Source organism: Lates calcarifer, linkage group LG16_LG22 (genome assembly GCF_001640805.2).
Source record: "Lates calcarifer isolate ASB-BC8 linkage group LG16_LG22, TLL_Latcal_v3, whole genome shotgun sequence".
Classification (NCBI taxonomy): domain Eukaryota; kingdom Metazoa; phylum Chordata; class Actinopteri; family Centropomidae; genus Lates; species Lates calcarifer.
In genome coordinates this window covers 19,112,392-19,134,654 of record NC_066848.1, presented here as the reverse complement: position 1 = coordinate 19,134,654, position 22,263 = coordinate 19,112,392, and the positions used below count along the sequence as shown (strand labels likewise).

The following is a 22,263-nucleotide window of genomic DNA, read 5'->3' as shown; positions in this document are numbered from 1 at the left end:
TTGAATTTCAGGTCTCCAAAAACTGATAAAAAGCACCATTCTGGAGTCAAATATCTTTTAAAATCTCATCATAGCAATTGATTGACCAGTAATGTAAAGCTTAAAAAAGCATGATATAACATGATATAACTAATTTATAGAGAGATTTTCGAAGAGCTTTTACACAAGACATTTTGTTATTTACAGTATTACAGTTTATATACAGTTTTAACACTGTCACTTGACTGTTTGATCAGATTTTACCTATTTCCTAATGGCCACTGATTAGTGAGTGGTACAGTTATATATGACAACAGGAAATCAAACAGTGCAACAAATGAAAATCAGACTAACAAGTGACAAGTAGAGAAGTCATCCCAACTGTTCTGGGATCATATCATCATGTTGTGTTTTGACTGCAGTTCATTACTGGTGTTTTCACTGCAGATTGATGCAGAAGTGGGTCTTAAGCACCTGTTAAAAGGAGCTACATCTGTGAGCTCTCCTAACAAGTGCACACATATGGCAGAGCTGGACTAATTTGCATACCATGTAGGTGGAGGCGGCACTTGGCAACTGCCTCACTTTGGTCATTAGGTCCACATGAATATGCAAATACTAAGGAAGAGTGTGCTGTAAGCACATTTCATTCCCTGGAAAATGCACAAATATATTTGTTAACATGCTTATGGAAATATGTGTGCTCTAAACATTATTACTGATTAGTAAAAGATCCCAAATGGAGACTCCATTAAGTTCCACTAGAGTACTGTATAACTGGACTGCTGTGAACCTGTAAACAGGGAAAACACAAAACTTACCCAAAGTCAAAAAGAATTATGAAAATAATCAGAACAAATTTCATTTCTTTCTTAGATGCTGTAAAACATCTGTATGTGAAGCTTGGAAGAATTTAACATATCCATTTGTAGACTTAGTATACTACTTACTTTGTATCATTTAACTTTTTCCTCAGTTTTCAGCTGTTAGCTTTGTGTTTGCATTCTTTTAAATCTCATTTTGCTTCCATTTCCAACTGTACTAGGTTGAAAAATTGCTTAATTTTACACCATTTTATTGTCTCAAGATTGATTTCTATCCTTAACAACTACAACACTAATTGGCAGAATTAAATACATATATTGAACATAATGCTCTCAAATTACTAATTTATATACATTTATATTTATATTATTTATAACTTCAGTGGAACTGATTTGAAGGTTTTGCACTGTAATAAATTCAGCACCATATGATCAGAAGGTGACATTTGTTGAAATTTCTTTTAACCAATTATAAAAGCTCTGAAAATGAACAGTGGATTTTGAGGCAGCTAAGTTGCATTTTTTTTTCCTACCATATTATTTATTTTGAAATTAATAGTGGCAATAATCCTCCTTACTGCCCTTTCATTTATGATAATCCCATAGGGCAATTGTGTGAGCAGCTTGTTATGTTTTACTGTTAAGCAGCATCTAGCAGTAGTGTGAGACGCCATCAGTCTTTTCAGCAAATACTCCAAAATGACTTGTTTACATTTAGATGACAAAGCCCTCTCGTGGCCATAGTGATTGTGACATTTTTATAGAACCAACACTGCCCGCATAGGGAAAAGGTCGGCATGGATAGATGGAACAATGAAACATTGCACTTTTACATGGGAGACCAGTTTGTTTCTGGTTTCAAACTGGAAGTCAAAGTTTTTTTTGTAACCATGATCATTACCTTAACCACTTTTATTACTATAGCTGTGATGACAAAGGTTCTCTAACGTTACTGAAGTACTTATTTTAACCCAAACCAAGATCTTTTCCTGAACCAGAGTTATTTTCATGCCTAAACCCCCGAGTCTGCCATTCATCATGTGTCCCCATCCTTTTTTCACTTGAGTTATGCTTCACCTGCTCGCTCTCCATTTTTTTCACTGCATTTCCCTCTCTTCCCCTCCCTATTTTTCCTCTTTACTTATTGATTAGCCAAACACTTTCTTTCATTCTAGGTTTTAACAAGCAGTCCTTGGTTGAGGGTTAGGGAAATAAAAGGCGCCCCACTGCTGTCACAGCTCCTGAGCTGGTCCCCAGAGGGCCACCATAGGCCCTCAGTAATGACTGGACTGTGGAACTGATGTCCTTGGAGTCCTCTTTACATCATTCCTTTTCCTTTCATCTTTTACCTCTGTCTTCCCCCCTCAGTCCCTTTCTCTGATTATCACACTCTTTCCAGGCATAATTGGAGTTCTAGCTTCAAGAAAAAAAAAAAAAAATCCCCATGAACAGTCAGTTGACCCCTGATCTCCAAACAATTACAATCCATAGAAAAGGAATACTGCTGTTGTTTTTGTGTTTGTGCCATAACACATGGATTGTTTCAGTGTTTCATTTGTCTGTGTGTCAGAGAATTCCCATCTGTAGTCATTTTTCTGAATCTACACTATTTCCTTTAGCTGCCTTTTGTATCTGAACCAACTCTGTGTCAGCAGTTACACTCATAACATTGTGTTGCAGAAGCTCCAATCTCCATTTAACACTTGGTTTATTACATTAGCAACTTGAATATGTCTAGCATTACAATAATTTAAATCTTGGAAGTGAATATACATTTCAGTCATATCCACTGAGCTCAGGGTGTATATAAAGCTGACACATTCTGCAGTATATTGATCTGGGACCTGTTTCCCAAAAGCATCTCAAGACTAAAATGATTGTAAAAGCTTACGAACCTTCTTAAGGTTAAGAGAGGTTTCCAAAAAGCTTTGAAACATAAAACTGTATTAGGCATGACCATAGTTTAACAAGCGCTTCCTATTTGTGAAGACTTTTTGAGGTCCTCATCTTGACATTCTGGGACATCAATAAAGATATCAGGAGACCCAATGACTCATTTTTTCTCATCATATGTTACAGTGGCTAACGGGGAGTCCTGTATGTGAAACTGAATTGAGTAACTGATTAACAGATGCCCTGTAAACAGACTGTAGGAGCCAGCGTTAACACTATCCAATTTAAAATAATATCTGAGTTTATGATTTATGTAATTGTTTAATAATTTACAATTATTTACTCGCAGAAATCCTGTAGTTGGTTGAAATGTCACTAAAACCTAAAGGGAGTTGTGATTTAAGCATGCGGGTACTCATTGTGCTGCGATTTTATAGATTTTTTTTTTTTTTTCCTGTACCACTAAGATTGGATGTTCACATCACTGCTATAACTCAGGTAAATTATCAAACTCATTGCCTTACATCTACAAGTCTTGTGTAAAGAAGTGGCTGCCAAAACGGTGACATTGTGCATCTGTCTTTGCCTGTGAAACTGCAGACTTCTCCTACTGCTATAAATGCAACAGTTATATCCTGCAATGCTTTTAAAACAAAAACAAAATGTTAGCTTCAGAAATGACCACAGAATTCTTCTTTTAATCAAGTATTACTGTTGTGATTCTGACACAGATTCAGTAAGAGTTGAACATTACACAAGTGGAGCATATTTTGAAAGACTATTGTAATTTGTACATTCTTTTTACAGTGTGTTTGTGTTAAGCTTGCATCGTGTGTGTGTTTGTAATGTTAGACTTGTGCGTTTGTGGCTCTGCAGTGGCGTGGGTCAGGAAGAAAACAGGGGTGTGGTCTAAACAGCTTATTGATTATAGTTGTGTTTAACGACTGCAGTTGTTGTAAATTGAAATGATAGGCTGTTGGCTGGAGTTGGTCTGGGACTGGATGGTGTGTGTACAAGTGTGTGTGGGAGAGAAAAATGGGGAGGAATGTTTGTTTGTGTATATTTAAATTCACTATATTAAGTATAATGTTTGTGATTTGTCCACTTTTCTAGATTGTGTTTGATTTATGTCTTACCTGTTTTGAATAGTTGTATGTGTTGTGTGTTTTGAACATATTTATTTAAAGTTGCAGTTACGTATATGTGTGTTTTCTTTTTTGATGTTAGCGTGTGTGTGTGTGTGTACAGTAACTGTTTATAGTGTCAGGGGATAATGATGTAAATTGCTGCATTGGACGCCTGAATGCAAAGCCAGGCTCTTTTCTCCCTGATGCCTGTATTAATGCCTCGTCCCTCTGGACCAAAATCAGCTTTTCTGCAGGTTTTCCACTGTCAGGCCATTTTACCTGCTGCACAACTGCCGGTAACCCTCTTAAGCCTATTCTGCCCCATTTCTTTCTCTCTTCCCCTCCCAACTAGTCTCAGAGGATTCACCCAAGACAAAGACAGCCTTTCCAGCTATTAGGGCCATTTAAAGGTATCCCCATGTTGGACATGCTTGAAATATATTGCTGTCAAATGTATTGTGATGCTTGTGAACAGTGCTTTTATATTTTATGGCCCTTGATAGCTGCAGTGCTGCTCAGGGGATCTTTGGCCGTCCACCTGTCATGAGGATCAGATGATGTCACATGCTAATTTGCACATCAGTGGCCACAACTGGACCACACATTCACACCTCAAATTGTCTTAAAGTTTGTGGAAAAAGTGCAAGACTTTGAAGCCTTTTTAAAGCCAATTAATGAAATATAAGACTACTCACCTCTTAACATAAAATGAGAATGAATAAAAGAGTGCAGGGGCTGCCTGACAGGGTTGATTTCTTATGAAACAGCTGGCTGAAAAACGTTGGAAGACGTCTGAAGTTAAATTGCAGCCTTATTAAGAACTTATTAGGTCCTGATTTTTGTACTTGCACCAAAGAGAAAACTTGGCTTTGACAGCTGAGCAAACAGAGTGTTACAACTGATGTCCTCAGCCACAGTAATCTGGAAGCTGAAGCCAATGTTAACGCTGTAGATAGAAACTCTAAGCGGAATTGTTTCCATTCTGAGAATTTTTTAATGTATTTCTTATTTATTATAAGTTGTGTTATTTGACAGACTTAATTCTCAAACAGACAATAAGTTAACCACTGACATATGATGGCCATCTATGTTTCTGCTACCTCTTGTGGTTATGCATATAATTACTGTCCTCTTTAAGTCTCCAAAGTGAAAGTAATGAGAGATTGTTATATAATTGCAAAATGTCATTGAGCTAAATAGTTTGGTCAACAGAGCATATGACTTTGGCCTAGGAGACCATGATTTGGTGACATCTTGTACCAATAGTGAATACTGATTTCTTGTAGGGAAAGTTTCCCTAACTGAGTGCTTTCAGTTGTCTACACTTCGTAAGCTTTTACAATCATCTTAGTGTTGAGATGCTGCCAAATCTTAATCCTAGAGGTGGCAGGTCATAAGTTTTTTCTGTTCATGTGTGATTTGTAGTTTGATCTGGGAAGATACTGACAGGTAACCAATTTTATTATGATAGTGCTGAGGACTAGACATCCTAAATCACAGTTACTTACTGTTACATTTCGTCACTGTTAAAGGATGAATGAGGCAACCAGATTATTACAATTTAATTAACAAACAGTCCCCATACAGTTCACTGATTGGGGTTTTGCTGCTTCTGCCTTGTGCAGTTTTATTTTAGTTATTTGACTAATTATTTTCTCATTACCTTTAGGGCGACACACCTACATTTAGCAGTGTATGACTCTTGCAAAAACAACTGCACACTAGCTTGAGCCAGCACACCAACTATGTAATCTTGGGTTAGCGCTTGTCAGCTCGTCTGAATAAGCCATTGTTGCGTTAGTGTTGACAGTGTTGACGTACATCAGAACTCCAAGAAAACCAGCAATTAACACGTTTGTTTCCCACATGAGCACAATCTGGCCACTTTACCCTGACAACTTCCTCTTGTTTGTACCGTGCATCTGTTGGCGTGACAAGGTCAATGTATGTTGCACTTGGGTTTTCATCTCAGAAGACAATTTACTTAACCTGCAACCAACCAGCAGGAGTTGTTAAAGCAGTGACAGTAACTCTCGCCAGCCAGTGGTGGTGAGAGTTTTGCCCTTGTTGCATCTTCCCGCCTCTATATTTTTCTGGTGGTTTCTCTAATAAAAAGTTCACTTTTGGTTGTGGCCTTGAGCCCCTGCCCATTACATTATACAGCCAGGTTTAGCTGTGTCCTCAAAGTACCTTGCTCTGCTGTGTGCATCTATCTCAGTGTGAACATCTTCCTCCAACTGTCTAGAAACAAGACATCAGGAAGGTGTGAGCCTTTTCAACAGAAACTGTGTTGTTCCTACAGGGCAGAGAAGTGAATGGAAAATCAATTATGTCTGTAATAAATAATCCTCTTAACATGAGGGTGTTTAAACATGGACTACAATGGCTTTTCATGAGTTTTCATAGCTGAAAGCCAAAACTTTGCTCTGAAGCAGCAGGGTGCATCTCACACACTTTGAAACAAAAACAGGCACACAAACACACACACACACACACACACACACACACACACACACACACACACAATAAACAAACACACTACTGATGAAGACAGATTGTGGAGTTATATTTTGAGGAATGAGATAAGGTGAGAGGTGAGGAATATTTTTCACAGTGAGAATGAACATCTGTGTAGGTGTGTATGCAAGTGGAAATATATTTAACACTTTAATACAATATAATGTGTATTGTGATGAACACACATAGGAAAATAAACCAAGACTTTTATCGGTGCACACTGTAAGACATATTTTGCTACTTAGCCCTTGTGGTATTAAGCATGCAAATAGTTTACGGTTAATTTGTCCAGGTTGAGAGATACCAGTCTGGGATTTCTGCCTCCATTTCCTATTTAAGCGCAATATTTTTATTAAAATTTATTTCACCAGGGAAGCCTCATTCAGATTAAAAATTAGAAAAAAAAAAAACAATCAGAAAAACTTTACTCATCAAATGGGGAAGTAAATATGTAAAAAGCAAGTAAAATCAGTTTAAAATCATAATCATAAATACACAGTGTCAGGTAGAGCATATGGAGAAAAATGAAAATATGTAAAGAAGATTAACATTGATTTAACAGTAAATGAACTAATTTGAACTAAATGGAAAAAGTAATGTGGGTCAACAGTAAATTTACAGTGGTTTAAAAGCAGAGCATGGATAGAGATGTGCAGAAGTGAGTGATTTACAGTAATTTAAACATAACAATAGTGGCAATAGATTGTGGAAATTGCCAGGATTATTCAACTTCAGCAGTGAAGGGAGGAATTGTATATCTGGATAGATCAGGAAAGAGGGACCTCCTGAGGCGTTCACTGGAGCACTTAAGTCTCTGAGTCTTTTGGCTGAACCTGCTCCTTGCAGCTAACTAAAACACTTTAAGGTAAAATAGTCGGTTCCACGAGTTACAGTCTAAGACACTTTAAAATAATCCCACAGGATATCTGACTCGGCGTGTTTTAGACCCGGGCTCTGGACAGCGCAGGGCCACACACTGCACCAGCATCCCAGCACAGTGAATGTGATGATGGATGGTGCAGTCAGTGGATTTAGTGGTGCTGTAGCATCCAGCAGCTTTGTCAGAGTTCAATTGAACAAAGTGCTGCAGAATACTGGAGAGCACAAAAGGCCAGAAGCCTTTTCTCACAGGCTAATCTCATAATAACCTACAAACCATATGGTGGTGGTCCGCATTGTATGCTTAGTGTTTGTGTGTCAGAGAAGGAGATGGAGAACATGTGAGAATGTATTTGGCAGAAATAAAATAGTTGGCCTCATGTAAGAGGTCTGAACACTGCCCTTGGGTAAGAAAGATGTTCATCCACAGTTATTGCATCAGTTTCACATGGTGCTCTGTAACACAGGTTGGGGGGAAAACAAGGTTACATAAGGGCATGTTGAATTTTGTAGAATGTATAGTCAGAATGCTTCAGTTGCTTTGTGCAAAACAGCATCTATTCTGCAAATCTAGAACACAGCTGATCCTCCTCAATCAGAAATAATTGTTTTAAGAACTATTCAGCAGCTACGCCTGGTCCAATGTATTTGAATAGTCTTTTACCAGAACAGCCCTGTGGGTTTCACTGTTGTGTGGTAGCAGATGGTTACAATTGTCAGGCATAAAATATACCAGAAAATAGGTCTTTAGCTTGTATTGAACTGTGAGTGTAATTTCATGACATTGTGATACGACACACCAGACTTGGAAAAACTTGACAACCTAATGTGCAATAATATAGTTGTGTGTGCAATCAATACAAATGCTGCTCTGTAAAGTCATTTATTTTACATTTTTATTTTTGATATTACATTTTTTCTCTTAGTCATTGTTGTTAAAAGGGAACCAGATGCAATGAAATTTTGTTTGATTGTGCACTGTCCGGTGTAGTTTTTTGACAATAACGACATTTTAAGATTTGATTTTGGTTCTTTACTTTAATAATAATGTAGTTAAAGAAAGACAGAATAGACTGGCACACAATCACATCTGCACACATTCACAAAAGATAAGCAAAAATGCCAAAGATTTTGAATTTGCTGCTCGTGTTTGGCTCCGGGAAACTGTGATGGGTATTTTTCACATCCCATCTTTAATGGGATCAGACAACATTCAGAACTCACTTTAATTTCTTTTTTCCCCTAAGTTTGTATTAACTGTGTGTTTTCTGTCTTTCTTTTTTGTCTCTTTCTTTATCATCAGATTGCATTCTCTCAGCACAACAGCATCATGGACCTGGTGCAGTTCTTTGTCACCTTCTTTAGGTAAGTTTTCCCCTGACTGTCTTATTTACTGTATGTAATGTATTCTCTGCAGAGCATCCAGCTGCTCCTCACAGGGCCTTTGCTGTTCAGTGCTTCAGTTCCCAGAGGCTCTTTACGCAACTGGGCCATAAGCTGAACTCACTGAGGTGGCAGCAGCCTCGGGCAAGGTTCTTACCCCCACCCCACCCCCACCCCCACCCCAACGGCTCTGGCAATTGTCAGCATCTGCAGCAATAAGTAGAAGTGTATGGCAACTCCTAGGTGTGAGTTTGGTTGCTGAGAAAGACCTAGAATGCTCAGCTTATGAAAAAAGGAAAGAATATCTCATTTTAGCACCTGGGAGGCCAGCAAGTCAAAACTGAAGTAAGGATTTTTGTTGGAATATGTTACTGAACTGGAGCTGCTTGATGGCCAAAAGCAAAAATCTGTGCTTGTTCAGGACCGCATTCTGTTGTGTGTGTAGTTGTCTCCGTGTTTGTGTGTCTGAAGCAGGGCACTGTTTAATGATATCAGTTTCAGTAAAACAGAATTATTTAAATCCTAAAAAAATTACTCCCTGTCTTCACCAAGATTTCCACCCACATTAAATCCATTAAAAACCAAACAGCCAGACAAAACAGTCCTTTTTTTGGATTGGGTGAGAGACATTTGTGTTACAGCTCACAGTCATGCAGACAGACAGTGGATCTAATGAGAGAGTGTTTTGGGGAAGAAGTCTGGAATGAAGTCTGCTGTCTTCAGGCAAGGTTCTGCCACTCAGCTACGACACCGGACAAGTGTGTGTTTGTCCGTGTGTGTGTGTTCATCCTTGTGAGCGTGTATGTGCACATTATTTCCTGTATATGTATGTATGTGTCCTCCTTATTGGTGTGTTCATTCTGTGTGTGTGTGTGTGTGTGTGTGTGTCACTGTGCTGCCATGTGAGGAAGTGAGCCGTTTTTGTGCCCAGGGCCGGCTTCCGGACATCAGCGACCTTTAGGCCAGCATAGAGAGATGATGTCATCAGTAGGGGACAGCATCAAGTTCTGCTGGGAGAATTCAGTGTTATGTTTCTGCCCCTGTGTGTGTGTGTGTGTGTGTGCGTGTGTATGTGTGTGTTAGTCACTTCTCTGCTTATGAGTTGCTCTCTTCTGCACTGCAGCAGTGAGAAAAGGTTACATGCTACAACTAAAGGGCTGTTTTTCCTATGTGTTGTTTGTTTATTTACTGCTATGGTTACGTAATGTAATGTGCACCTTTATATATATATATATATATATATATATTTGCTTATACAATAGTAGCATTAACACAAAAGAAAAAGACTCAATTAAAAGAAAAATGGCTAATGAGTGATGACAAACCCACACAGAATTATCACCAACTCTGCAGCTCCACTAAGCTTTTTAGCTTTGGTTCAGTCTCGCCTTACTGTTTAAACCCCATTCCCAGCAGCAACAGGCAGCTGTTTTCAACAAATTAGCTCTGATAAATTCACTGTACACTACCAGTCCATCATCCAACAGCAGTCAGACACAGATAGCAACTAGCTGGTGAAGAACATGGAGCATTTATAAGTGGCTAAAGCGCCAGATGGACTTTTATTTATCAGGTGGACGCAAGCACGACTCCAGTGGGATAAGGCTGCTCTGAGTCTGCTGGATATGCAAAGAAGAAAACTGTACTTAAGTATCAAAAGTAAAAACAGTCATCTTAAAGCTTGGTTCTTATTAAAGAATGTAAAATCCTCATCTATTACAGCACAACTGCTAATGTGAAGTTCCAAATAATGACAGCTCTCATACATAAATATAGTGGTCGAACAATTTACTTCACCAAAAGGCCAAACTACAATGGAGAAGTAACTCAGGACTGTATTATTGTATGAAGCCTTCATTTTCTTACTCTGTCTTTTTCTCTGTGTCTGTGTGTGTGTCAGTGCATATCAGAGATGCAAGCTTATGTGCATGTGTGTCTGTCTACATAGTGGAGGTGTGTGTGTGTGTGTGGATATGTGTGGATATGTGTGTCTCTTCTGGCTCCACTGTGCTGATGTGGTCAGGAACGAGAGTGCCAAAGAGCCTGAGTCATGACACCCTGTGCGTGTGTGTGTGTGTGTGTTGTGTTGTGTATATGTGTGTTAGCTTCTAGGCAGAAGGCACAGTGATGAGATGCAGTCTGGCATTGGGTAGGGAAAGAAGAGGAAAGATATGCAGCTAACGTAGAAACAAGTAGGGGGATTGAAAGGAGAGATTGGAGTTCTATTTGTATTATCAGTTGATGTAGCTGTCTATCATCAAACAAATACATGAATAAAACCGCGTCCAGATTATGAATTTCGCTAACATAACAACTAAGCATTTACCTTGAATGTATATCTTTAAACCCTTTGCTGCAAAAACTGAAGCCTCATACTAATCTAAGAATCCTGGCAAAATGTTCATTGTCAGCAGACATCATTTGTTTTCTTACAGCATCCACTCATGTCAGCTAAAGTGTAATATTTTTACAGTTACTGTATATTCCAGCAAGTCAAACCCTGTGGTTAAGGCTGACGAAAGATTGTGGTCTGGCTTTAAGACTGAAAAAGTCACCGACTTGAAAAGAAAGTGTTGATTTTTCTCAAGATTTTGTCTTTATAACCTGTCGTCTTTCAGACTAGTGGAAAGAAACGATCCAAAATACACATTTAGGTGTTTATTCCTCCTCACTTTGTTTATTTGCCTCTGTAGATTTCAATTGTAATACGTATCTTTAAAGGCCATTTTCTCAAAACCAGTTTTTATTCATACTCTGAGCCAGAAATATCCATTTCAGTAGCACGTACACCAAACTTATATATTTGTTAACAGTATTTTCTGATTTATGGAGTGATAAAATGAGATATCCCCCAAAAAAAAAACAAAAAAAACTTTGATATCTCAGCCTAATAAAACAGTAGTTTTGAACCTGGTGTCATCCAATTTTCAGATTTCTATTCTGGAAATTTATGTAGATGAGTGTATTATTAAATCATTTCCATTGTTGCCTTAATGATGTAATTTGGAAGCTGGCAGCACAAATATAAGTGCAGAGGGGGAAAAGTACAAGTCTAAAATGCTGCAGAATCCCAAAAACATTAAAGAAATGAAAAACCTGATGTATTGGCATGATTTCATTGCTGCTGTCATTATTTTAGTGTTTCATTGTACAATGGAATAATTATACGCATAAATAGATTGCTGTAATAGCCCAAAGGACAATCTTGGTCTATATTAAATGCATTTTGTTAATTTTTAGGAATTTAGGCCCAGCTCCTTAAAGATCCCACTTCCCATGTCTCCCTGATTAGCTGTGAAGTCTTGCTCCACAAAGATTCTGAAAAGTGTAAAACTCTCTTCGCCCCCACCTCCTTGTCTCTCCCTCCCTCCATCCATCCTCCTCATGTATTCTTTCTCATCTCTAAATGAAGGGAAGAAAAAGGGAAAATGGCCATAATTAAACAGCATTTATGTCTCCGCTCTCCACAGTCTCAAATGCTAATTGGTGACACTGCAGTTCAGCTTTGTCCAATTACTCCCAGCTCTCGCTCGCCTGATTAGCAATCAGTCCCCCCCCCCCCGTCTCTTTCCCAAAACAGTGGAGAAGCTACTCAGCACTAAGTGGCTCATGAGACTCCCCGAGCACGTCTACTTCATTTCAAAATGACCATCCCTATCAACATTCACGTCCACGAGGATTCTCTGTGGAGGTTTTAGTCTGTTTGTTCAAATATATTTCAGATTTTGGAGTTATTTTATTTATTTAAACATAAAAAAGCAAACCCATGGGCACTTAGAGTGCATAGAGGAGCGGGAGTGATGTGCAGGCTGTAGCTCGCAAGTTAGATATAGCTTCCACAGCTCTACACACACTTTTTTCTTCAAGAGCAGCATATGTTTCTCATGCGCATTTAAGCAGCTTACCATTAAATCACCACTGTGTGTTTGGACTTTTTTAGCTGTTTAGTGTTTATACAGAGTGATGGCTTTATGTGACTCAGATTCTTCAGCTCAGCTCAATTCATTTCTACTACAGTTTATTTATATCACCTGTTTGTTCCAGCATGTTTCGCAGCATGTGCTTCCTCTATCTTTAGACAACTTGTATAGCCCCCCCCCCACCAAACAAACAAACAAAAAAAACCAACGTAAAATGGAAAGAAATTGGAGAAATCTCAAGAAAAGCAAAAATGAATAACAGAAATGTTTTAACACAAACAAAAGTGAGAGGAAGGATTCCTCCTCAAGAGACATGTGCATCAGATTAGACAGAAGTGGAAGTAGGAAGTGGGAGAATTACAGTATACTGTACGGCAACAGAGCCACAGAGTGCCAGAGAAAAACTGATCTTCTCTGGCACTCTGTGGCTCTATGTTACCAAGACCAGCAAAATCACAGAAATACAAAGTAAGTAAATTATAAATAAATCATTAAGCAAATTAGAAAAATTCAAAACAAAAACTCACTTTGAAGAAATGTAACTGTTCATTCAATGATTAAATAAGCATCTTATTTATTTATATTTTAACAGTAATACTGTTTCATTTTTTTACATATTTTTTTTTTTTTTTTTTTTTGTTTTTTACTGATGACAAATATATTATTTATTTATGTATTTACAGTCTGATTATTATAAACATCACAGAGCAGTCTGTCCACCCCCCCCCCATCCTACAAAACACCTGAAGTAACAGTAAGATTTTTAGTCACTCTCCACAATATCTTCCTCAAACCAAAAACAACCATGTGTTACAAAAATAGCAAGTGTCTGTCTTGAACGTTTCATTTGAGAGGTAATGAGGTAATGAGGATCCAAGGCTTGTCAGACACCAAAACACTGCACAACACTTTTTAATAATATGAGACAGGATTTAACAACTCTATCACAGTGACTTAGATTGACTTCAGATGTTTTTTTTATCCTCCGTAGTGACTGTGTCCCAGTAAACAGTAGCAATATCATATAAAATACACACCTGCATGGGTTTTATTGGCCTTTTTGGATGGCATTGCATCGCCTGGCACAAGTTGAGTGAGGTTCAACTTTTTCTTGCTGCAGGCCTAGGTTGAACAGTATGCAATTTTAAGACAAGATTAGGTTTGTAAAATTTTGTTGCCTTGCTGTGATGTTAACCTAGATGCTTTGACTGACAGAACAGAATCGATTCTGATCCTCACCGACTGAAAATCTGAATAGTTCATTTTTAGGGCGCAGGACTACAGGATAGCCAAGAGTTTATTAGCATCTTCAAATATGTAAAGTAGCCATCTGGTTCATAGACAAACTTCCCCTTGCTTAATTCACATGCTTCTCATGTGCTGAAATGACATGCAGGTGAAAATAGACAGAAAAGCTGGACAGATAAACAGATCATCAGGGGTAAGAAGAGAGAAAGAGGCAGAGAGACTGCAGCTTCTCTCTCAGTACTGGAGGCCTTAGTTTGTCTTGTCTCTACACTGAGAGCTGATTTGCCAGTTGTGCAGATGGAAAGCTGTTTCCGATTGTGTACTATCTGTGGCTCATGTTCAACGAATAGCTTATTGATTTTTCTCTCTGCCCACTGGGGTTCAGATGTTTCATTGTGCTCTCATGCGTGCCCGTGTGTGTGTATGCAGTGTTTGTGTGTGTGAGAGAGTTATATGTACTGAGCTTGTGGATTTTTTTTTCTTTGATTAAATCAAACCACACCACTTAAAAGAGCAGGAACACAACTTCAAACATAATCCCACAATCATGTACACACTCTCACCTGGACCCAGACTTGTTCTTACCCACATTCCCTGGTTGTTTAATCAGTTTGATTGCTATTACCTGTGGCTGAACGGTCTTAAACCTAAACCTATCAAGAGGCTCAGCGGAGTGTTAACAAACCCATAGGACACTCCCAGCCTCCCCTTCTCTCCCTCTCCCTCCTCCCCCTTCCTTCCTCATCCCTAATGCCTTGGTAATAGCGACAATTAGCCACTCCTGCTCCATTGGTTAGATGGCTAAGCTTCAGCCCTGTGGCCCATTAATGGCAAGCAGAGGTAATACAGACTGAATGGGGAATCTTGGGCCTGATTGGATTTGAATCCCAGCCAGTGGAGGGTTTTTAGAAGGTAGATTTGCAGGATGGAAAATCATTGCAGGGGAGTTACTGGGTGTATTTGTCTGTCCTTTAATGGCACTGGTGAATTTTCAGCATTGTGGAGGTCTTGGCATATCTGGTGTCTCTGTTGATGAGCCCATGAAAACGCAATAAGATGTTGGCACAAGAAGGAGATAGAATCACTGGATATTTGAGACTGATATTTCGATATATATAAGAACAATAAAAAATATAGTGACCATACAAAGATATACTGATATTTGTATTGTGTATGATGTGTTGTTTTCCTATAATACTGAGACAGGATATTATACTGTTGAACCGTAGACTGTATATAAAGATCTTTATATACAGTCTATGTGTTGAGTGGGTGGCTGTGACACAGGAGGTAGAGGAGCAGATCATACACTAATCGTACACTAAGGTCAGTGGTGTGATCCCTGATTACTCCAGTCCTCATGTCAAAGTATCCTTGGGCATGATACTGAGCCCCAAATTGCCCCTGATGTGTGTGATAGAGAAGCACTGCATAAATGTGTGTGTTAATAGGGCGAATGTGGTGGTGTAAAGCACCTTGAGTGGTTGTCAGCTATATAAATACAGTCCAGTTATCATTCCATTTGACAAATCGAACAATCAAAGATGGCAGCAACATCAACTATAAGATAACAGTAAAGACCTTTATGGTAAACTTTGCTTAAAATGAACATATTAAGAATAACAACTGTGACTATATACACAAAAGTAAAGATACAATACACAAACATTTAACCTAATGAAGCTGTTACAGCTGAATTTTACTGTACTGAATGTTCTGCATATATGGCATATATGCTGTCTAGATAATAACATCAGTGTTCCAGTGTATCTAAATCAGGGTTACTATATTAGAAAAGAGCAATACTGTATACCAGTTGGGCTTGGAATCATAGAATTCTGACACCAATGTAACGAACTGGGTGTTGGAAACCATGTTTATTTTTTATCTATCAAATACAGTTCATTGCATCATGATGTGTGACTAGTTTTCAGTTTAATCTATTTTGACTGACCAAATCCTTTGATAGTAGTAATACACACCAAATCAGCAACTTAGGCTGACTGAAGAATACACTCTTCTCTTGACCTCTGTATGAGTTTGTTGTTCATAATAATACTTGAAGACAAAAAGGTCATGAAGTGGAGTGTTGAAACTGGAAGGATTTCATCCAGCAGCAGCAATGAGCGTCTTGTCCTCATCACCAGAGGGGATTTCCTGGTTGTGATGTGTCTGAATGCAGCTGAGAGGTCAGCCACAGACTGCAGAGGCCATGACTGCAGCCTCTTGACCACACTGAATCTGAAAATGTCACGCTCATTACAGCGCTAATACCCTTTACAATGCTGTCATCCCCACATAGAGACACAGGAGGACACATCACACATCACACATACTGACACACAGACACACACACACACACGTAGATAAAGAGGAGGATTGTTTCGGGGTTGCTGTCCTCAGCAGTTTCTGTGGGACTTCCTGTTGTTATGTCTTCGGGTGCGCTTGTTTTGAGCTCTTGTCAGAAGTTCTGGTTGAGAGGGGAGCTTTGTGTTTGGCCAGCTAACTTTGCCCTCCAGACATTGGGCTTTAAGGCTGAGTGTGTGTGTGTGTGTGTGTGTGTGTGTGTGTGTGTGTATGTATCTGTATCTGTGTGTAACACGAGACCTTGTTCTTTGTTAGAGAGCATCATGTCGCTCATTGACCTCTTGCTGCCCTTTTCTGTCCTAAAATCCCCAGTTGTCCACAGTCACCACGGTTTTGTATGTCACCACAAACTTCCCATGAATTTCTCTCTCCTTTGTCATCTTTGCTCTCCGGAAACTGGGGCTGGGGGGCAGTAAATTAGTGTGAAAATGCTGCCCTATGATTGTATTATGGTACAGTGATTGTATTGGTTTTACAGTGTCTCTTTGTACTTGACAATGTTCTATGAGGACAACTACAAAGGAGTCATACATTCTTGAAATACCTGTTATTTGAATTAGTTTCATACCATCTGCAGATACTGGACCCTGAGCACAGTTATATAATGTGAGGAAATTGCCACATAATTGCATAATAGTTGTGAGATACACAGAAACACATTTTCAAAAGGACAACTACAAAGGACACTATTAGCATATAAACATGTTATGAACACTCATATTTTCTTTCCTGTATTTCCCTTTGATTTTTTTTTCTTGTTCAGTTAATTTCTTGTCAACAGCTCCAGTGTTTGTTGTAATTGCTTATTGTTGGACTGTGGCTTTTTCCACCCAAATCAACTCTGAAGCAATGGATCCAAACCTTTTTGAGCTGTTCCTCAATAATTTGTAGAGCACTGAAGGACTATGGACTATTTTTTTTTTTTTTTTTAACAGAAAAAAGTAATGAATATACAAAAGTCAAAAATATGCTTTTGATGGTTTCTCTCCCTGCTAAAATTCAAACAGCTCTATCCTTACACCACCTTTGAACATTACTTGCTGTATTCAGAATTAAGTACCTCCCACGAGTCAACACCAAACAGGAACAGGTGTCAGCACAACTTTCTTACTCTGGTTGAAGTTGGTCTCATGCTTGCTGCACCTTGACCAGAGTGCAGTAGGAAAAGTAATGTTGCCTAATTAGTTTTAAATTGTCAAGATATCTTGGCTCTGTGAAATTTCCTTGTCTTCTACAGAGGACACCACTATGCCCTCACTGCAAATACAGCATGATTAATGCTTTTGTCTTAATGTTTAAAAGGCAATAAAAGCACTTGGTTGGTTAAATATTGCAGAAATGAAAATGACTTGAAGCACGACACACAAAGTGTTTTCTAAGGTGTTTCTGGTGGCAAAGTCCTGTGATTCTTACACTCACCGTGCACCCTGATGACCTCCTTACTTGTGTGTGGTATAAACCCATAGCATTACTTCATTAAAAAATAAAAATACTGTACTGAACTACTGAAATACTGAATTATGGTGTCCCAAAAACAAATTTTCAAAGTGTCAATGTGATTTCTAGAAGTAAATGACATCATTTCTGACCGTCCAGTTCACTGTTGATTTCTAGCAGATTGTTCAGAATCCTTAAATCGCTTCCAAACTTCCATCTTTTCATAGTTTGCTGTGGCAAACATGTTTCACTGCATACCAAGGCTCATAAGAGGACTTATCTAATCATATACGATGAGTATAAAAAGGTTAAGAATATACTGGGATCGAGAGTCAGGAACTTGAGGGACTGGTGTCATGGGCTAGAATAAAATCTGAGAAAAATGATCTTTGAGTCACACTGATCCCAGATGAACTGAATCATAAAGATTTTTTTCACCTCTGAGGAGTCATTGATTATTGATTGATTGATTGACTGACGAATCCTCTTTCCAGCTGTTTCCTGTCTCTGTTACTGGTCGCTGCTGTGGTTTGGAAAATCAAACAGACCTGCTGGGCCTCAAGACGAAGAGAGGTAAGACACTTCATCATCTTGTGTATAGTTGTGTGTGTGTGTATGGGTGCATGAGTATTGGTTTGTGGGGTCTGACAGCTTTGTGGAGACCAGAATGCTGTTCCCCACAAGCTCAAATGGCTGTGCGGTTGGGGTTGGTTTTAGGCTTATAGTTAGAATTAGGTTTAGGCTAAAGTTAGGGGTAGACGTACAGTTGTGATAGCTGAGGTTAGTTTGAGCTGCTCCCTTCTGGCCATTTGATTCAGGACCCCGAGAGCCAGCCCAGACATATACAAGTAGTCCTTTATTCCTCATGCCATACAGGCCTTGAACACAGACTGACTGTTCTTATATAAGGCCTGCTTTTTGATATTGCTGCTAGCTACTCGTTGCACTATTGTATATTGTATGTTGTATATGCTGAATATTTCTTAAGGATATGTGTATTATATATGGAGTATATAATTCTGTAATTTTTCATTGTGGTGGCAGAGAAGCCAAAGACAAATTTCCACTTAGGTGGACAATAAAGTTTATCTCATTTCATCTTAGGGGAAGGGGCTATCTATCATCAATGAGGGGACAGTTCCCACAAAGATGGATGCACCAGTGTGTGTGTGTGTGTGTGTGTGAGAGAGAGAGAGTGTTTGTTTGTTTCTGCATGTGTATGTATAATATGTATTTTCATGAGTATCAGTTTTACAGTGTGTATATATGCATACATTTGCATACAGTGCCTGTGGAGCAGTGTTAAACTGTGTGTGTGTTTCACTTCACTACACATAAGATGTTAGATGCAGCTGTCACATTGAGGACTAAAGTAAATATACACTGACGCATTCCCCCCACCCACAGTTGTGAAGGGTGGGTTAATGTCACCAGTCCTGAAAGAAAAAAAGATCTTTTCGCGTAATGAGCGTCGCCGCGATGATAAACACGGCCATTCCCCTTAATTAGTGCTCCTCATGAACCAATTAACTCAGACGAAGTGATGCTAAACGAAGTGGAATGGAGTGATATATCACTTAAAGCCTCAACAGATGCCACATCATTTCATATTTACTCCTGACCCTCCCACACACACACTCACAAACACATGAAAACACAATTTACACCCCAAATCATTTCACCAGTTCGACTGTTTGACTTGTTTTTAGACCTATTCTCTTTTCAGTAATAACCCATGGTCTCTTTCTTGCTTGTTTAATGTTTTTATGCACTTTTTTCCCCGTGTTTTGTGTTTGAGTCATCGGGGAGGAATCAGTGTTGGTTATGAGCAGCAATGATAATAGTCTGTTGTTATTGGTGTAATCCACACACGTTCCACAGGGAGCCATTGTGTTTAAATACACTTGTTGGTTTCTGGTAAAACCCCACTACCACCACCCCTCTCTCTTTGCTGCTGCTGCTGCTGTTCTGCCATTATGCAGAAAACTATGCTGCTTTCATGTGCAAATTAACTTTCAGCATTTAAATGTTGGTGTTGTGACATGTTACTTTTATGCTATTTTTAAAAAAAAGAGTTGAGTCAGAAGGATTTGTAATCTACTTGGAGTGGTTCACTTTTCTGTGCTCAGTGAGAGAAGTTTATGTCACTGTTTCTGTCATTGACTTGTTGTCACTATCTGGTCTGTGTAGGAAATACACGATCAAGGATATAATTCAATATTGTTTAGTATTTTTACAGATACTCACTTTAAATATGTGACATTGTGACATTATATCATTGGTGTGTTTGTTGTTTCTTCCCTGATGTGGCCAGAAAATCAGTCAGTGCAGGTTTAAACAAAAGGAGTTGTAGTGTTTCAGCACCTGTCATCAATATTTTATAGTGTGTGGAAATGCAAAAATTAAAACTGAACTATTGAGCCTGGGTTAAACATCATACAGACAAAACAGATTCTCATATTTGTGTCCTCTCTTTTGTATCTCAGCATCAGTTCTTTGTTATATATGCACAGGTGTGCATGATGTGGGGCTGCATGTGTTTCCAGCATAGAGATTGATACCTGTAATGAGATGTGTGACCCCCGACTATAGCACCATCTTTGTTTAGCCTTGTTTCCCCAGAGTGAGGAGCAGCATGCCGGCTGCTGGCAGGCCGACCGACACTCAGCTACATTATTTATGAGTGCCGGTCTCATATCACAGCAGAACCGCAATACTGCATTTACTGCACTGTCGGTTTATTTACCCAGACTTCCTTCCATTTCTCCAGCTCTCTCTCTTTCCTTATGTCAGTCTCTCCCTCTCTTTCTTCCCGAGAGCTGTTTTCTTTTCACTGTCTCTCTGTTTAGGTAACAGAGAATCTAATAAAACGAGACCTATGCCTTTGAGGGGGAAATCACCCCTGTAGGAACTCTGGTGATTCAGCTTCACTCTCTTCCATCTACAGTTAACGTTGTATTTGAAACAAAATCAGTTAGTTTTTCACCACATAATTAATTCATCTAGTCTGTCATGAAGGAAGCAAATGAAATGCCCTCAGAGTGTGATCTTTCACTATAGGGTAGCTCAAGCAGTGACTGAAAAAGAAAACACTAGATAGATTTTACTGAGTAATGGTATTCAGCCAACCTTAGAGGGAGACTATGACATTTCAGAAATGTACTTGGTTAATTTTCTTCACCAGTCAGTTGTTACATCACAGGAAACTCTTTCTGGATTTGTCCTTTAGCTACTTTAAAAATGTCATCACTGAAAGCAACTGCTGTAAGCTAGTGGGCCACTATGCAAACTATGTTAATGAGCCAAGTGTCAGTAGAGAAGCCCTTTCATTACAACAGGAACACTGCCTGTTGCAGGCAAAGAGCAAACAAATGCTCAAAATGTCAGATTTTTGCTTTTAAGAAGAGCCTATGTCATCGTGTGTTTTTAATGAATGTTTATTTAATAAATCACATGACCTAAATCACATGACCTTTGCTCAGGAGCGAATTAATGAACTTTGGGGGATTTAATATCAAGTTATGCTCATGTTTGTTGCATGAAGAGAAAATATATAGATGTGTAGTAATATGAAGGAGAGTAGGAAAGAATTTTCAGAACTGATTAACACCTTGAAATCACACTGAAATTTTGCCATAATGAAATTATAGCTTGGTGAACTGTAGCAGATTAGGCTGCCAGACTTCTCAACAGGCAGATAGTAATGGTGCTTTTCTGCTGTTAATGGCGTACTGATGACATAAACCAAACGAAAGCAACACTTTCCTTCTGCACTATACTCTCTGCCCCACGAAATGCAACATTGATCATGTGTCTTGGGGAGGTGGCTGAATGGATGGATCATCCAGTTTCCTACCAATGGGCACCAATGGTTCTAACCACGAAGATAACATTTTTCTAATGCTCACCAAGTACTTTATTTGCTTAGAATTAACCTTAACTAACCAGAAGCGGCAGATCAGGCTGTTTTAAGTGACTGACAAATTCACCTATTTTCATTGTTTACTGATGCAGCTTTGTTGAAAGGGACAAGCAAATCAATGGCCTCCCTAAACCTAAAATTGTCTCATTGTATTTTCCGTCAGAAGAGAACTGAAGCTTTTACTTCACTCAGACCTCTACTTACCACTGTCTCATTTATGACAGAAAATATGCAGACACGCTCCTCTTCAGCAGGCCACAGTTTCACCTACCCTGCACCAGCAGCGAAAAATTAACAATGCTAATCAATGGAGCTGAATGCTGTGTTTTATATCATCTTCTTGTGCTGATGTATTTAGTGCCGGCCTGCTTATTATGGAGATTAACTGGTGTTGTCAGGCGCCTCAGGGCTTGGGGGAGTGATGGTCAATACAGCAAGATTTATCTAATATACAGATATTGTTATTGTAATATACAGGAGCTGTTATTACTGATCAGTTTGTGTGAGAGACTTCTTCATGTAGGAATTTTTTTTTACCCCTATTCCCATATTAAACAAACTGCAGAATGCTGTTTGTGTAGTTGAATACAGATGTAGATACAACTTATATAAAGCACTGCATTAACATTTAATAAATTGACATAAAGCCTAAATTAACAGTTTTTTCTTGTTACATATTTGTAGTAGTTTGTCAATAAGTGAAACCAGATATAAAGAATGTTTGACTTATTTTTAAAATGCTGAATTTATTGGTGTTCATTTTTGAT

At 38.8% G+C, this 22,263-nt stretch overlaps 1 protein-coding gene across 3 annotated transcripts in view; it reads left to right on the top strand.

Annotated features, from left to right (window-relative positions):
* Positions 1-22,263, top strand: part of atrnl1a (attractin-like 1a) — a 244,340-nt gene that overhangs the window by 131,456 nt on the left and 90,621 nt on the right. For all 3 annotated transcript variants that reach the window (XM_051076681.1, XM_051076679.1, XM_051076680.1), the window contains 2 exons: positions 8,523-8,584; positions 18,069-18,147. In XM_051076681.1, the coding sequence (XP_050932638.1) occupies positions 8,523-8,584; positions 18,069-18,147 (141 nt within the window). The remainder of the gene's footprint in view (positions 1-8,522; positions 8,585-18,068; positions 18,148-22,263) is intronic.